This window comes from Nannospalax galili, unplaced genomic scaffold (assembly GCF_000622305.1).
Source record: "Nannospalax galili isolate Female #2095 unplaced genomic scaffold, S.galili_v1.0 scaffold454, whole genome shotgun sequence".
Classification (NCBI taxonomy): Eukaryota; Metazoa; Chordata; class Mammalia; order Rodentia; family Spalacidae; genus Nannospalax; species Nannospalax galili.
The window spans coordinates 3,431,628-3,448,639 of record NW_008334929.1 but is presented as its reverse complement, the minus strand read 5'-3'; the positions used below and the strand labels follow the sequence as shown (position 1 = coordinate 3,448,639).

Genomic DNA, 17,012 nt, shown 5'->3' with positions numbered 1-17,012 from the left:
AAAATCCCTATGACTTACCTGCCTATCAGCTCAAGATAGAATTTAATAGTGGAAGTAGATGTGGTATTCTGAAGCTTATAATAGACTTCTTGTACACAGAGAAGGTGGTCTTTTATCTGTGAAGGCTGCTAAAAGCCAAGACAGGGTTAATATAGTTTGCTTTGGTTGTTATTTAAATTTTTTCCTTAGTATACAAGATAAATGATTTTTTATTCAAAGGGTTTAACTTTTGGGTAAGGTAGGTTTTCTATGGTGCTGTGTGCACTCCTTCTCTCCCAGTTCATTTAGAGATACTACATTTGTGTAGGAGCCATCCGTAGGCATGGCAACATGGCCACAGTAAATGTCTGACATTCCCTATTCACACAGCCTCTCTGATACCGTTGATTTCCATATAGCTCAAGTGACTCTAAGACAGCCGTATGTCTGTCATACTCTCAGCCTGAGTTCTAAATGAACTGTCCTTGTTTTGAGCTTTGATTGGCCATCAGTGCTTCTCTGAATTGATGTGTGATGTCTTATAATCATAGGGTCAGAAACGTTTTCAATAGGTCAAGTTTTGTGATTTTTGTTTTTAGACAAAAAATTTTATTTTGTTTATTTTGTATCATAGTTGATAGAATCCTGAGCTAATATGCCTCTTTTTTAGAATTATTTATTTGATAACCACATGATTAGAAGAAGCAACAGTTTTAAACTTTATCATAGTTTTAACATATTCAGTAACACATTCGAGAGCAAGGATACATCTCTTTCAAACGTGGCTGTAAATTTTTCGATTCACAGTTGAATTAATACAGTCGTACAATATTGAACTCAGTATAAACTCTATAAGACATAAAATTGAATGAGGTTTTAACCTTTGAAAAAGATCTCCATTTCATTTTAAAATATTCTGTTTCCTACAGAAAAACTCATTTTTAATGCTATTTAACACTTAGATGTTTCCACATGCGTCTCTAATCTCTATGTATCTGATTATTACTAGTCACAGTCTGAGATCCTTGGCACCTGAGCATGGATATGGACTCATCAGATAGATTTTCAATGGTAATGTTTTTCACCTCTCCTAATTAACATGAAGCAAATTTTTATGCTTCTTCCTCAAATGTAACTCATTTTTTAATTTGTTGATTTTTTTTGTGTGTGTATATGATACAGAACATCCCAAACAATCTTAATTCATCTACACACCCACTTCCCAAATGGCAGCCTCCCATAGCCCCCCACCCCCCCAACTCCCACTGGAGCCCATATACTCTGTCATCCCTGTTACTATCCACTGTGTTGTCAGAGTCCCCAGCCATTCCCCAGTGCTTGTCCATCCACTGAGTCTAGTCAGCCTATCTACAGTTCCTTGTTTTTGGAAGATGAGCTCTTCTTGGATGTTTAACAGCCATACTTTGAGTCCTATACTGATTTGGTCAGAGGGACATAAAGGACAGTTTTTGCTCCTTGCCCTCCTAGGTCGATTAAGTTCCAGGGGATTATGAGTGTCTCTCAAAATGTCCTGTAACTGTGGTGAGTCACCTGTCCTCTTGATCAAGGAGGCCATGGAGACCCCATCAAATGGACTTGAACCAGTGTCCAGTCTACAAAGAGGAGGGTCAACACAGAGGAATCATTCCCTCCATGCTTCCAAGTGAAGCCAGCCACGGTCTAGCAGGACCTTAGACTTATCTTTACATAGAAGGAACTGGTAAAAGAAAGGAGCCAGGGGCTCCTCCCAAGCCCATGTGACCCCTGAGGAACAGATCCTCAAATGACCGTAAGAGTGAAAATAAATTGTTTTTTTAAATCTGGGCCAACTGTATGGCCTTAAACACCCAAAAGGAAAGTATAACCAAAGATTAAAGGGGTCAATGTAATTTTTTAAGAAACCATATGTATACTAAAGGCTACATAACAAGAAACAATGCCAGACAGGAGATACCTTCCTTTGAGTTGTTGGCCAGGGTATCCCAAGAGACTCCCAGACAGTAACCCAGCATAGGACTTAGAAAATGAACAGCAGACCCCAATATTATCTAAAGGAATATTGACAACTGATTGCTGCTAGATGAGGAAGTTTGGTCGTTTTAATCGTACTTGTGTAGAGACAGAATGCTCTGAGTCCCTGTAGCATTCAGTTCTAAGTAATGCTCTGGCTTGACATCCAGTAATTGATTTCTGAGACAATAAATATGTTGTCACCTTTTCTGCAAACTAGAATGTGAAATTCACAGAGGATTTCTGAAATAGTGAGACTTACTTGGGTCCTGGAAGTTAGCTCCAGCCTTGCAAAGTGCCCATGAACAACACCTGTTAGTGCTAGCTGGCACTCTGAGCAAGCCCTTCTGAGAGTTGAGAAGCAAGCCGTTCTGAAGTTGTGTCCTGACTGCAGGCATCAGCCCGGGTAGTCACCTTATTGGTTAGTGTTTCAGATTCTGCACTGTCCAGAACTGATTCACAGTCTCACATGATGACCAAAGCCTCTAGGCCTTTTGAAAACCCATTTATATTTTATTATATTTATTTATTTGTCCATATGCATGTGTATATGTGAGTGCAGATGCATGCCACAGTGCATGTATGGACCTCAGAGGACAATTTGCAGGACTTGGTTCTCTTTTCTTCATGCGTGTTCTTTCATCAAGTTCTGCCCGTCCCACTGAGCCTTCTGGCCTGCCCCTCGTCTGCACTTTGAATGCCTTTCAGGGAACCACTCGGATTTTAAACATAGCCATCCATGTGTATATATGCTTAATAGGTTTAATTAGTTTTCTTTTATTACATCTTAAAATACATTATTTTTATTTGCGTGTATATGAGTGTTTTGCCTACATGGATGTGAGTGCACTCCTGTCATGCATTGCCTGTGGAGGCCAGAAGAGGGTATCAGATCCCCTGGAACTGCAGTTACCGGTGGTTGTTAAACACCATGTGGGTTCTGGGAACTGAATCCAGGTCCTCTACAAGAGCAGCCAGTGCTTTTAATCACTAAGCCACTGACCCAGCCCCTTTCGTTGCATTTTTAATGATAACCAGTGTAGCCATAACCAAATCTGATGTCATGTCCAAACCCTTAACTTTAGTGAAATGGAATAGAATGAATTTTGTTCCTCATTGGTTTGTTTAGTTGGGTTTGCCGGCTGCTTTGTGAATGGTCCCACACAGATGGGTTTGCCGGCTGCTTTGTAAGTGGCCCCACACAGATGGGTTTGCCGGCTGCTTTGTAAGTGGTCCCACACAGATGGGTTTGCCGGCTGCTTTGTAAGTGGTCCCGCACAGATGGGTTTGCCGGCTGCTTTGTAAATGGTCCCACACAGAGGGGTTTGCCGGCTGCTTTGTAAGTGGTCCCACACAGATGGGTTTGCCGGCTGCTTTGTAAGTGGTTCCACACAGATGGGTTTGCCAATTTCTTTGTAAATGGTCCCACACAGTTGCATTTTAAGTAATAGTTGATTGTCAAGAAAAAGGAACGATTAATAAATACACCTGGAAAGAATTTAAGGAAGAATAATTTCTGACAGTTTCAGTTATATAAGCCTAAATAGTGCTCATAAACTGCTTTAACTTGAATTCTTTCTTATTGCTTTTAAAGCTATAACTAAAAAAAAATACTGTTTGCTTTAGAGATAATGCATTGTACCTATTACAGGTTTTGTAATTTATTGTACCCTTTACAGGTTTCTGTGAAAGTGTGTTTGTTATATATTTTGAAATGCCAGTAGTGTTAATTTCATGGAGTTTGGGGGGTATTTATCCTAATGGAACTAATTGCTTTGAGAACTAAAAATAATAGCTAGGTCTTTTCTCTTTTTCTCTACAAAAGCAGCCGGACCTGTGATCTGTAGAATGCTGAGTTACCCCCCGACTCGCCGAGCGCTAGTTGTGGGATGTGGTCTGCAGATGTTTCAGCAGCTCTCTGGCATCAACACCATCATGTATGTATTCCTGTATGCTTTAGACTGTGAAGGAGAAAAGCAGAGAGGAGAGGCTCGTGACTTGTCATTAAATGGAGAGGATTCTCCTTCAGTAATAATATTGTGTCGTTTTTAAAAACGTATAACTCAGAACCTAGAGGTGACTTTGTATGTGGTGCATTATCGCTACTATATGCTTCACATAGTTCATTTTCTATGCCATCTAGTTCTTTTGCGTATTCTGAGCTCATGCACTCAAAGGTTTTTTTTGTGTGTGTTGTTTTTATCATACAGGGTTCCATAAGGGCATTTTCATGCAGTTGTAGCAAATCTCCCCTATCCCCACCTCCTTGCCCTTTCTTGCCCATACCCCATTCCGTTGGTCCCCTCTCTTGCCCAGACCACTTCATGCCTACTTTCTTATCATCTCTTCATACATGGTTTCATGTGTCTGTAGAAAATCTGGAGCTCACAAATGAGAAATGAATGTGATATTTGTCTGAGACTCACTTAATTTGCTTAATTTGATTATCTCCAGCTGCATTCATTTTCCTACAAACATAATTTCATTATTCATAATGGCTGAAAAAATTTCATTATACATATAAACTGCATTTTCCTTATCCATTCCTCAGTTGATGGACATGGGATTGGTTCCGTAGCTTAGCTGTTGTGCATGATGTTGCAAGAAACATTGATGTGAAATACTTGTGTGCTGTTAACTTTACTCCTGGGAGTAAACAACCCAGGAGTGATATAGTTGGGTCATACTCTAGGTCTGTTTTCTATTTTTAGAGACACCTCCATAGTGACTTCATGCTGACTGGACTCATCTTCATGCAGGGATCTCTCAACCCCCACCCTCCACCTCACCAGCATCTTTGTTTTCTTACTGGCTGCCATTCTGACTCCAATGTACATTTCTCTGACTAGTAAAGTTGAATCTTCTTCATGTTTATTGGCCATTTACATTTCATCTTTGTAGACTTTCTGTTCATTTTTGTTAGACTATTTAATGATTGGGTTGTTTGATGTCTTATTTAGTTTTTGGAGTTCATTGTATGTTCTAGATGTTAATCCTCTGTCAGATGTATAACTAGAAAAAATGTCCTCTCATTCTGTTGGGTGTCTCTTTACTTAACTCACTGTTTCCTTTGCTGTGCAGAAGGTTTTGAACTTTATTAAGTTCAGTTTGCCAACTGTTGGCATTATTTCTTGAGCAATGGAGACCTGTTTAGAAAGTGCTTGCTTATGCCAATATCTTGAAGTGTTTTCCTACTTTTTCTTCCCACAGTTTTCAAAGTTTCAGCTCTTACACTAAGGTCACTGGTCCATTTGAAATTGATTTTCATACAGGATGAGAGATAGGAATCTAGTTTCATTCTTTTACATTTGCATCTCCAGCTTTGCCTCCATCATGCCTCTGTTGAAGAATGCTGTGTTTTCTCCATTGTGGATTTGGACATCTTTGTGAAAAACCAGGTGACCATAGCTGTATGGGCTTCCAGCTGGGTCATCTGTTCTCCTTCACTGACCTACGCATCTGTTTTTATGCCAGTGCTCTTATATTTATTACCATGGGGCTCTGCTGCAACGTGAAATCAGGTCTGGTGATACCGCCAGGTGTTAGTTGCTAAGGATTGCCTTGGCTGTCCAGGGCTCTTTTTTTCCCTAGGGCTGGGAAGAATGACACAGGAATCTTGATGAGATTAAGTTGAATCTTGGGTTGCTTTGTAGTGTGGACACGTGCACCACATTGCTGCCTCTGGTCCCTGAGTATGGAATGTCTTTCCGTCATGCAGAATCTTCTTCAATTTCTGTCTTGAATGTTTTAAAATTTTCATTATAAAGGTTGCTCACTTCATTTGTTAGGTTTATTCCAAGGTATCTGACTGTTTTGAAGCACCAAGAATGGAATTATTTCCCTGCTCTTCCCCAGCCTGTCACTGATCTGTAGGAAGCCCACTTGTTTGGTCAGATTTGTACCTTGCCACTGTGGTGGAGTCTTTGGGGTCTCCGATGTATAAAATCATGTCATCTGCACATTTGAATACTTTGACTTCTGACTTTATGTGTTCATTTTGTCCCCCTTTCTTGCCTTAACTGCTCTAAGTAAAACTTCAAGTACTGTGTTGAAAAAGAGTGGAGGATGGGGATACTCTGCCCGATTCCTGCTTTAGTTGAAAATGCGGCTGGTGCAGTGTTGGCTATGGATGGCTCTTTGGCAGCCGTGATTACTTCAAGTGAATTCCTCCTATTCCTAGTCCCTGCAGGGCTTTTAGTGTGAAGCCATGTTGGGTGTGCTCAAAAGCCTTTCCTGTATCTTTTGAAATGAGTATATGATTTCTGTCTTTGAATTCATTTGTGTGATGCATCACATTTACTTATTTGAATATGTTGGACCATTCTTGCATCTCTGAGAGGAAGCTGGCTTCATCATGGTAGATGAAGGTTTTGATCTGTTCTTGAATGCTGCCTGCAAGTGTTACATTAGTTATCTTCTATGTGTACCAGGGAGATTTCCTTTAATTTCATTTTGTATCTTTATCTGGGTTTGGTTTCCAGGTAATGCTAGTTCATGGACTACTTCAGAAGGGCTGCATGCATGAATTCAGCAGCAGACTTTTCTTCAGTTGGGAGATTTTCATGTTGCTTAGTTGGTCTTATTGCTTATTATGTATTTGTCTAAATTGTTCGTGTATCTTGGTTTAATTTTGGTAGGTCTAGAAATCCATCCTTTTCTTTCAGATTTTCCAATTCGTGAAATATTAGCTTTTAAAATTATTTAATATTATTTATATATGCTTATAAAATTATATCTAGTAATTTTCAGAATTTTATTGGTATCTGTTATAATATCCTTCCTTTTCATTTCTAATTTTATAAATTTAAGGTGTTCTCTCTCTTTCAATTAGTTTAGCTAAGGTTTTGTCAATTTCGTTTATTCTTTCAGAAAACTAACTCTTCTCAGTGATGTGTTGTGTTGTTTTATTTTTCCATTTCATTAGCTTCTACCTCAATGTTGATTATTACTTTCCATTTTCTAATTTTGGGTTTGGTTTATTTTTGTTTTTCCAGGTTCAAAAGGTACATAATTAAGCCATTTACTTGATCTCCCTTGTTGTGGGTCTCCGCAACTACTGGGTGCTGGCGACTCTACTGATCGCTGCGCTCCCAGTCGGGTTCCATCCCAATCTACTGTGCACTCCCTCTGGGTTCGAGATCCGTCAGCTGCCGGGTCACGAGGGGAGGTGCAGGACGGCGAAAGCAGGGTCTCCGTGAGTCGTGGTAGGCAGTAAGACACAGAACTCAGCTCAGTCAGACTCCGTGGTACAGCTTCTTTATTCAGTGACTCAGCTCGGCTCCAGGTCTTAGTGATTCAGCTCTGATTAATTAGGGGAAACCAGGATATTTATACTGTGGGGCAGTGGCAAAAGCCTTAGTGGATAGGTGCTTTTGGGATGCCCTATTTACATGTGGTGGTGGGCTTCTGCCGGGTTGCGAGACACTGCCTGATTATCACACAGGAAAACCTGGCAGTTCCTATGCCAGAGGCCATGTATCTGTGGCAGCTACTTCAAAGATGAGTCAGGAAGAGAGTAGGGGGGCGCCCTGCTGAGAAGAGGAGTCCTCCCATTCGCGCCGAGCTGACATGCGGCTATGAGAGACTGCTACTTTACACAGCAGGGGCCCCCAACACTCCCTGATTTTTTTTTAATGTTTATTTATTATTTTTATTTTATGTGTATGACTGTATTGCCTGCATGTCTGTAAGTGCACCCCTGTCATGCAATGCCCACAGAGGTCAGAAGAGGACATCAGATCCCCTGGAACTGGAGTTATGGACAGTTGTTAACCACCATGTGGGTGCTGGGAATCGAACCCAGGTCCTCTGCAAGAGCAGTCGGTGCTCTTTACCACTGAGCCATCTCTCCAGTCTGTGTCTTTACATCCAGAGGTGTTTATGAACTTAGTGCACCTGTGTTCAGTGCATGTATGCTTAGAATGGTAATGTCTTCTTGATGAATTTTTTCCCTTAATCAGAATGAAGTGACCTTTATTTCATATGACTAGTTTGGTCTGATGTCTAGTTATTCAGTTATTAGAAGAGGGAACCCTGATCGCTTTCCAGGTCTCATCGTTTCACTCTGAGGCAGTATCTATCTCTTACGATGTGTGGGTCTCATAAACAATCAAATGGATGGATCCTGCTTTTTAAATAAAATCTTTTAGCCTGTGTCTTTTGACTGCAGAACTTAGTGAATTTACATTGAGAGTTATTAATGAAAGTTATGTATCTATTCCTGTCTTTGCATTGGTTATATACTGCTTGGCCTCCACCTATTCCTGTTCCTTTGCTACTCTTTTGGCCAAGTTTGTTTAGTTTCTTTGTAGCCCTATGGATGTGTTCACTTTCCCTTTAGTCTAAAGTGTTCCTTCAAATGACTTCTGCAGTGCTGGTTTAGGGTTCGTGTTTGTTTTCATTGTGGAAAGTTCTTTCTCTTTCAATTATACTAGATAACTTTGCTGGATATAACAATCTGGGCTGGCTGTCACTATCTTTGACAGCTGGGGAGATGTCATTCCGTGCTGTGTTGGCTTTTAGGACTTCTGTTGAGAAGTCTGCTGTAATTCTGCTGGGCTTGCTTTTATATGTGATTTGGTGCATAAAGCCAAATTCTCTCCTGGGAGGCCTGCACTGCACATGCTCTCGGCCCCCACTGTCCTTACGACCCAGCCAACAACCCAAAACAGTGTCCCTCTAAACTACAGTTTAGGGAATAAAGATATTTATTTGGGCTTGCCTACAAAGCTTATGATGTTCAGGAGGGGGTCACTTACAAAGGCCTGGATGCCATCAGCTTTACTCCCTCCACCCTGGCTGAGCCTCCTAGATCTGTGGCCACTGGTGCCCCGGGCCAAGATGGCGAACTTCGCAGCCCTCCCTGCCTTCCTCCATGTCTGTCCTTAGACCCTCCACCTCATGCAATTGAAGCTGACTAATTGGGTGGGAGGGGTGACTCCTCCGCCCCCAGTCTCTTGGGTTCAGACATTAAGCTCTTGCTAGGTGTTTCGGAGGATATGCCTATCCAACAGTGCTTCTCTTTTTCAAGTTTCAGTATTTTTTCTTTGTTCTCTATAATTAGTCTTTTCTCTGTAATAATAAGTGGGAAGGTTTTTTGTTTTGTTTTGTCTGATTGGTCTTCTACATGCTTCCCAAATCTGCATAGTCATCTTTTCCTCGAGTTTTGAAGATTGCTGTGACTTTATTGAATACATATTTTGGGCCTTTAGCCTAAAGATCTTCTATCCCCATGATTTGTATACTTAGTGAATTTACTCTTTTAATGGTGTCTCATAGTTCTCTCGTGCTTTGTTTCTCTTTTCCTGTTTTATCTTCACTAATGTCCGACTGTTCTAGCTCGTCTCTCTTGTCTTCCATCTTTCTGGTCCAGTCATGGAGAGACTCTTACTGAGTGTTTGATTCCAATTTCTGGGGCTCTCATTTCTAAACTTTCAGTTTCTCTTTACTGAATTCCTGTTCATATCCTGTGTTGACTTTATTTCATTCTTATGTTTATTTGTATTACCTTTGAATTCATTAAGAGTTTTATTTCTATCTTCTTTTAGTTCATTAAACATTCTGACAATCATTTTTTAAAATTCTCTGTTGGGAATTTTTTGTTGTTGTTGTAATTCACAGTCCTCAGGAGTTATTATTGTGTAATCGGGCTTTTTTGTGGGGTGTCACTGTACCTTTGTCTTCCAGTTTTCCTATATTAGTGCACTGAGGTTTATACATCTGGTGTTGTTTCATTGTTTGGGTTTTTTGTTTTTTGTTTTTTTTTAAGAATGATCTGTTTTCTTTGCAATGTTCTAGTGAGCTAGGTTGTTGTAGAGTTTAGGGTGTCTCATTCAGGAGTAACCACATCTTCTGGAGGGGTCCTCCTTGCAAATGTCATACTAGCCAGCTCAAAGCACTGTTCTTTTTAACTCCAGTAACTATTTCAAGGATAAACAAACAAGGGCTGGACTGTGTGTCCTTGGTGTTCTCATCTGCTTCTATTACCTGGCCTTGATAAAACACTGACCCAAAACCAACGTGGGGTGGAGAAGGATTTGCTTTCATCTTGGAAGTTACAGTCCATCAGTGAGGGAAGTGAAGGCAAGGACTCAAGTAGGAACCTGGAGGCAGGGACCTTCCACAGAGGAGGACTGCTCACTGGCTTGCTTCCCCTGGCTTGCTCAAGTACCTTTTTTATACAACCCAAGCCCTCCTGCATGGTACCATCACAGTGAACTGTACCCTTCTACATCAGTTATCAATAAGAAAAGTCTCACAGACACTCTCACAGGCTAGTCTGATGTAAGAAATTCCTCAATTCATGTTCTCTCTTCCCTGGTGACTCCCCTGTGTGTCAAGTTGACAAAGACCAACCAGCACACTAGGCTATTAGTCACTAGATTAGGGGTGGAAGAGAAGTTGACTAGACAAGAATAGGGAGTGGCATTAGATCAACTGTGAAAAAAATCAGGGTGGAAAAGTAGGTGGGGGGTGGATACTGTGTGCATCCACAGATTTTAGAGCATGAGAAGTGAAGGGGAGAGATGGAGCGGGGTAAACGACGTGGGAATGGGAGACGATAAGTGTGTGCAGTGAGAACAGCGTACCGTGGCCCACTGCATGCAGAGACACCACAACTGTGAACCCCACCCAGGCAGAGTTGCACAGCATCCTTAGAGACTACGAGCAAAGAGCACTCATTTCTCTGTGGGGCTGGCTGTATGTTATGCCTCAGCATGTTTGGGTCATCATTAGAAGTAGATTGTTAGGACATGAATATAGTGGTGAGGTGATCACTAGAAGGTGCAGGGACGGCAGTACTTTCTATTTTTCACACGTGTGTTGACACTGAGTGCAGTGAAACAGAAGCTCCTTTGTCGTGTTTATTCAGTGTCGAAAACCATTTGGACACTAATGGGCTTCACCCTGTTTACAGGCCCGCAGAGGAAACACTCTATAAACACAGTTAAATACAGAAGACTGCCATATCTTCATAAACTAGGTTTAAGGTCCTGGATGAAAGATAACAGTTTAGAGAAGGTCATGTTTTCTGAGAAACAGATTGTGGACATAAAGCCGTGTCTGAGAATTATTTTCTTCCAGCTTTTGGCTAAAATTAATCACTGGAAAAATAGAAATGATGTAAGTAAAATTTCATTGTCAAACAATTTCTATTTGAGACTCATATTATCCTTTAAAGTTACTTCCTATAGCTAGATATTTAGTGCTCATTTGAGGAAAGTGAAATGGTTAAAATAGTTTAAAAATAGAGATTAGTTAGGCCTGCACGGTGGCAGAGTGGGAACAGGCACTGGCCCAGCAAGCCTGCCAGCCTGACTTTGATCCTATGAACCCATGTGGAGGTAGAAAGAGAAACCCTCCTCCACCAGGTGTCCTGCACACACACACACACACACACACACACACACACACACACACACCTTGGTATGTACCTCCTCTGCACATACAATTTTTTTAATTAAAAAATTAAAAACAAAGATGAGGCCCCAGTGCCCCACTAGACTATATCAGGCTTTTGGGAAATCATATTCATAGTGCACCGCACCCTGTGGATTTTACATTCATTTTTACCTATCTGACTGCAACTTCTTTGACTACACTTTAATATTGTGTCATTTTCTCTCTGTGACATTTACTTTCCTGGCCTTTACTATGAGGCCTGTCCATCAGCACGGTGCCCAGCATCTGGTTTGGCCTCTTTTTAGCCCATTCTGCTGCTGTCCTGAGGTTCATCCTTCTTCCTCGGTGTGGTGACAGCAGAGCAAGTGCCAAGCCCTCGGTGGCAGCGAGAGCCCTGCGTGGGTCCCAGCCAAGTCCACCACCAGGTACTCCCTCCTCTTCTCTGCATAGCCTTGTTTACTAAATTTGATGTATTTAACAGCATAGGAGGCAAAGAAAGGTTAGTTTTGTTTGTTTTTAGTAAGGAATCACAGAGCAAACACTAATTGATGGGTTGAGGCCAATGCCAGTGGGCCTCAGACAGAATGACCATCATAATCTACCTGTACCATCTAGTGTGAATTGTGCTGATCAAAGCTTTCAATTTTTAAGAGCGCATTAATTTTTCTTTTCACAGAGATAAAGGGATGTTAAGGTCTGGTATTCCCTGAGATTTATGATTGGCCTTGGTCTGTTTTACTCACCACCATGTGAGCATGAGGCAGGTGATATTGTCATAGAACATTTGCTTATATTTGAGCCTTAATCTGTAAAAATCGGAATAATAAAATAAATGGTGGTTGAACATAGACTTTGTCTCTTGGGTACAAAATAGTCAGCTCCCTGAAGATGCTAATGTAATGTTCTTGTCTAACAGCCAGAGGTTTGGACATCAAAATAGTATGATACCCAAGATAAAGGAAGGTGTGATGGAAGATGATGATGGGTATAAAGAAAATATAAAATGAGCACTGCAGTCTATTCTAAACCCCACTTACAGTATTGGTGATTTTTTCACCTAAAAATTTTATTTATAACAACAAAAAAGGATCATTCCTACCACAGCCGAGACATGCTTGCTTCTCTGTATATGTGTCTGCTTGGAGGGAGGAGGCAGGCAGAAAGAGGGTGTGGGTTTACTAGCAACCTGATTCCTCTGAAGAATTGATAGGTTCATCTAAGCAGATAATCACTGTGTCTCAGACAGTTGGAAGACAGGATATTTTTGCCTGAGAAAATAGAAAATTGAAAAAGAGGCAGAAATCCAGAATTTTAATTTCTGAGCTTGTTTCAACCCTTTCGGAGCAACTTGTTTGGGCACCTTGTCTCATATGCATGTGTGTGTGTGTGTGTGTGTGTGTGTGTGTGTGTGTGTGTGTGTGTGCGTGTGTGTGTGTGTGCGCGCCTGGGCATGTGTGTGTGCATGCGTGTGTGTGCCTGGGCATGTGTGTGTACCTGGGCGCGTGTGTGTGCATGTGTGTGTGTGTGCGTGCATGCATGTGTGTGTGTGTGTGTGTGTGTGTGTGCCTGGGTATGTGTGTGGTGTAAGCATGTGTTTGTTGAGGGTGGATGCTTTTGATTGGTAGAGACCAGCATCTAAATGTCTCACTCAGTCACTTCTTCACCTTATTTTTTGAGGCATAGTCTCTCACCAAACCTGATTCAGCTATTCTGGCTAGCCAGTGAGACTAGAGTGTTCCTGCCTCTGCCTCTGCCTTCCCATGCTGGGGCTACAGACATATGACACCACGCCAGGATTTTATGTGTGTGTGGTGGGGTGAGGGTACGAACTCGGGTTCTACTTGTACAGTAACCACTTTACCGAGCCATCTTCCCAGCCCCCATCCTTGATGTTCAGGTATTCAATGTCGGAGTGATGCATCCAGCTTCATCCCGTCTTCTTCCTCTTCCTTTTTCTACTAGGCAAGGTAAGGGGGTCGTGAGTGGCCACACTGCTGTTGCTTCCATAGCTGGTCTACCTGCAGCCCCAAGCAGGGTTTCTTCCTCTGTATTTGCAAGAGACAGCTGAAGCCCACGGAGCACCCAGAAAGCTCAGAGGTGGCTATCTCAACCTTTTTGGCAAGTAGATACTCAAAGATGATGAAATTCAAACAAGGATAAAAATCTGGAATGACAGCTATGGGTTCAGTGTCTCATCCTAAGTGCTTGCTACTAGAAGTGTTTCAGACTTTGAAACTTTTTAGCATATGGATTCAAGTATAGTTGCATATACAAAATGAGACACCTTGGGGTTAAGACCCAAATCTAAACAAAACGTCCATTTGTGTTTCATATATACATTAGGTACATAGCCTACAGGTAAATCTTGTACAGTATTAGTGACTGTGTTGTGACTGTCCCATGTTAAGAGAGGTCTGGAGCTTTTGGCCCATGTTATGGATTTTATAGCATTTCAGATTTCACACTTTTGGATTTGGGATGCTCAGCTAGTCATCAAATCGCATACCTCTCAAGAATCACTAGTCTTCACTCACATTCTGGTGTTTCCAGATGTGGAGCCGATGGCTTTGCTTTATAACCTGAGCTAGAATTCTGGCCAAGCCAGCCTGAAGTTTGAATGAGTCTTTTCTATTTGTCAATTACAGTTAATTAATTTAATTTTGCAAACACAGTATTTCTTGATCCATTCCATTTTTGCATTTTGTTGTCAACAAGCTCTCCTGGTATTACAAAAACTGCCGTGCAGTCAGGAAATGTGGCACAGATGAACATGGGCACATGGTGTAAGTGTAGAATAAGTAAAGGTGAAGAGGAGAGAGAAAAGCTTTGTATGTTCCCAGGTTACAGATTGAACTGGGGGTGAGATTTTCTTTGTGGGTCCCAACAGGCAGGGTGAGTAGGGGAAAGCAAGAGCCTGTTGTCTCTAAACAGGGCTCGTACGCTGCCCAAGGAGCTCTTGATAAAGTGCTCATCTCCTTCAGTATTTCAGAATGGGCAGATGTGTACTGTAGTGGGCAAAAGTTATTGAGCGAAGGGGGAAATATGAGGGTGCATAGTTCATTCTTCTGAAAGGAAGTCTAATGAGAAGAGTGTTAGCCCAGGAATAAAGAGAACTTGTTTCAGCCTGTCTTCATCATGAAACTTTGGGCATGCCAGTTAATGTATTTTGGTCTAATTACCATAAAGCCAAGGACATGACCTTACTGTGTACATTTAAATGTGAAAAAGAAGAGTTTTGAATACAGGTGAAAACCACTACACTTGAAATAGAACATTTTAAGACTTTTTCAGATAGAAAGCTATCAAACTCTAGGCAGTTAGTTTCCATCTAAAAGAAAAACTTATTTCGTTCAACATAATTTTAGGGAGACTTATTTAATGCTTATACCATGCTGATGGTTGTCCTAAATGCTGAGCTTTTTATATGTTCAGACTGCTTGTTTATTTCCTAAGCCAACACTGTTCTTGGGTCATAGTTATTTTCTCTTTATCCCAAGCTTGAGCGCTCTGTCAGCTGAGATGCTTGAACTTTCCCTGGCTTCCTTCCTGTTACAAGGAAAGGCACAAACCCTGTGAATGTCCCATGAAGGCTCGTGGAAGAATGGCCTCCTAGTGAAGCTATCAGAGCACTGCCATCATGTTCCGTTCCCTGTACCATGTTGCACATGTGAACACTGAGGCTGAAAAGCAGGGAGGCAGAGAAGCTCAACTACACGCTGCCTGACTCTCCAGGCTTCTTTCTGTAAGGGAACTCAGAGGGGCCACGGCCTGTGTATGGGGGCATTAAGAACATTGGGTTCAAATCCTTTGTCTCCAAACATGTGCAAAAATTAACATAATACAGATATGAACTTTGATGATGTTTATATGGACGTAGCAAATGTAGTGTTGGTGGAAGGAGTTAATGCTTATTGGCTAATGATAGGAAAATCAGTAATAAAAATAGGAGGTTTATGATAAGTGGTGGTAATACACTTTCAATTAAAGTCTCTTTTCCTTGTATAATTCACATAATATTTCCTGTCAGAAGAATTTTTAAAATGCATGTTATTGATTTTTACTTCACCAGAATTTACTATTTGGTTACTATATTCTCAAAGATCTGTAAACTGTAGTTCTTAGGATTGTGGAGTCTGTATTGTCTAAGGAGGCACGTGCACGATTATGCAAGTAAAAGCCACTTTAATATGATGTAGGAATGCAGTGAAACAAGGGGACATATGAAAATCATGTTTGACATATCTTAAACATTGTATTTATAGGGAAATGTTTTGTGGTCAGAAACATGGCACATAAAATATGTCAATACCTTTAGTGTCAGACCCAGATTTGAAAACAGATGTTCCACATTTGCTCTATAAGCTTCATTCAGAGCTTGGCAGGTCACCACAGTGATTTAGTGAGATAGCACACCTGGTTCAGGCCCACGGGAGGAATGAAGCCCCTTTGCCTGTCCTTTTGTTCATTGTGTTTTGCTGTGTAGGAAATCCTGGGAACTTGTGCAAAGCAGAAAGAGTCCACAGTTAGCCCCAGCTCTTTGACCCACACGTACCAGTCTGGGATTTGAGGGTTACTCTTGTGTTGTAGTTTGGTTTCCTGTTGCTGTGACAAAACACAGATTCAAAACCAATTTGAGGTAAAGGGTCATTTCATTTTATGGTTTATGTCCGTCATCAAGAGAAGGCAGGACAGGAACTTATGGCAGGAGCTGAAGTAGCAATCATGGGGGAGTGGTGTTCCTGGGTCACATCCCCCTTTCTTATATAGCACAGGCCCGCCTACATCAATGCCTGTCAGGAAAATGGGCACAAGATGTGCCTGCAGGCCTGTCTGATAGAGGAAGTGCCTCAGTTGAGGGCCCCTTTTCCAGGTAAGTCAAGTCAACAACAAAACTACACACACAGGACACTGTGGGCACAAAATTGCTGTTTTCTCTAATATGTGCTTCAAGCACAGGAAGATCATGATATGTTCCTCCTCTGCTTACACATGTGGTAGTAGTATGGGCCAGTTGAGTATTAGCTGTGTTCTTTACATCTTAGATTGAAGTCAAGGAGGAAAGGTTTAACAGCTTTAGAATGTCCGAGCTGATACTGCCTTTTAGGAGGTGGTGGATCTATAGCTAAGTGTACCCCTTGTGGCTCACATCAGAAGACTGTCAAATCCTTTCCGCATGCTTTCTGTGTAAGATACATAATAAAATGTCATCTTATTGGTTTTTAAAGCGTCAGTGACCTAAATTTGGGGTTTGCCAGGATGATATTTGGAAATACCAAATTTCCTTGCTTGCCTTTTTTTCTGACTCTTGCATTTTGCTAAAAGTCAAGAAGAAGGTGAAGAGACAGCAACAAGCTGAAGCGTCATGGGATCCGGGCCATGCCTAGTGTGAGGGTTCCTGCTTCAGGGAGACACAGCACTGCCTCCAAACTCACCTTTGGATTTGAGAATTACACCTGTTTGACCAGTTCCAGGTGGACAGTTTTTAACACTGTAGCCACTTGGGACAGGGCAGAAGGAGGCATGCAGTGGACCCAGAAGCAAGGGGGAGGGGCACTGGCTTGGCCTCTGCTCCCCATGACCGGATGCTCACAGCTTCACCCATTTTTCTCCTGGAGATCTGT

At 41.6% G+C, this 17,012-nt stretch overlaps 1 protein-coding gene across 1 annotated transcript in view; it reads left to right on the top strand.

Moving 5' to 3' along the window:
- The window catches only part of Slc2a13 (solute carrier family 2 member 13), a 332,552-nt gene that overhangs the window by 167,778 nt on the left and 147,762 nt on the right, over positions 1–17,012 (top strand). The window contains exon 4 of the mRNA XM_017797293.2: positions 3,818–3,926. Coding sequence (XP_017652782.2) covers positions 3,818–3,926 — 109 coding nt within the window. The remainder of the gene's footprint in view (positions 1–3,817; positions 3,927–17,012) is intronic.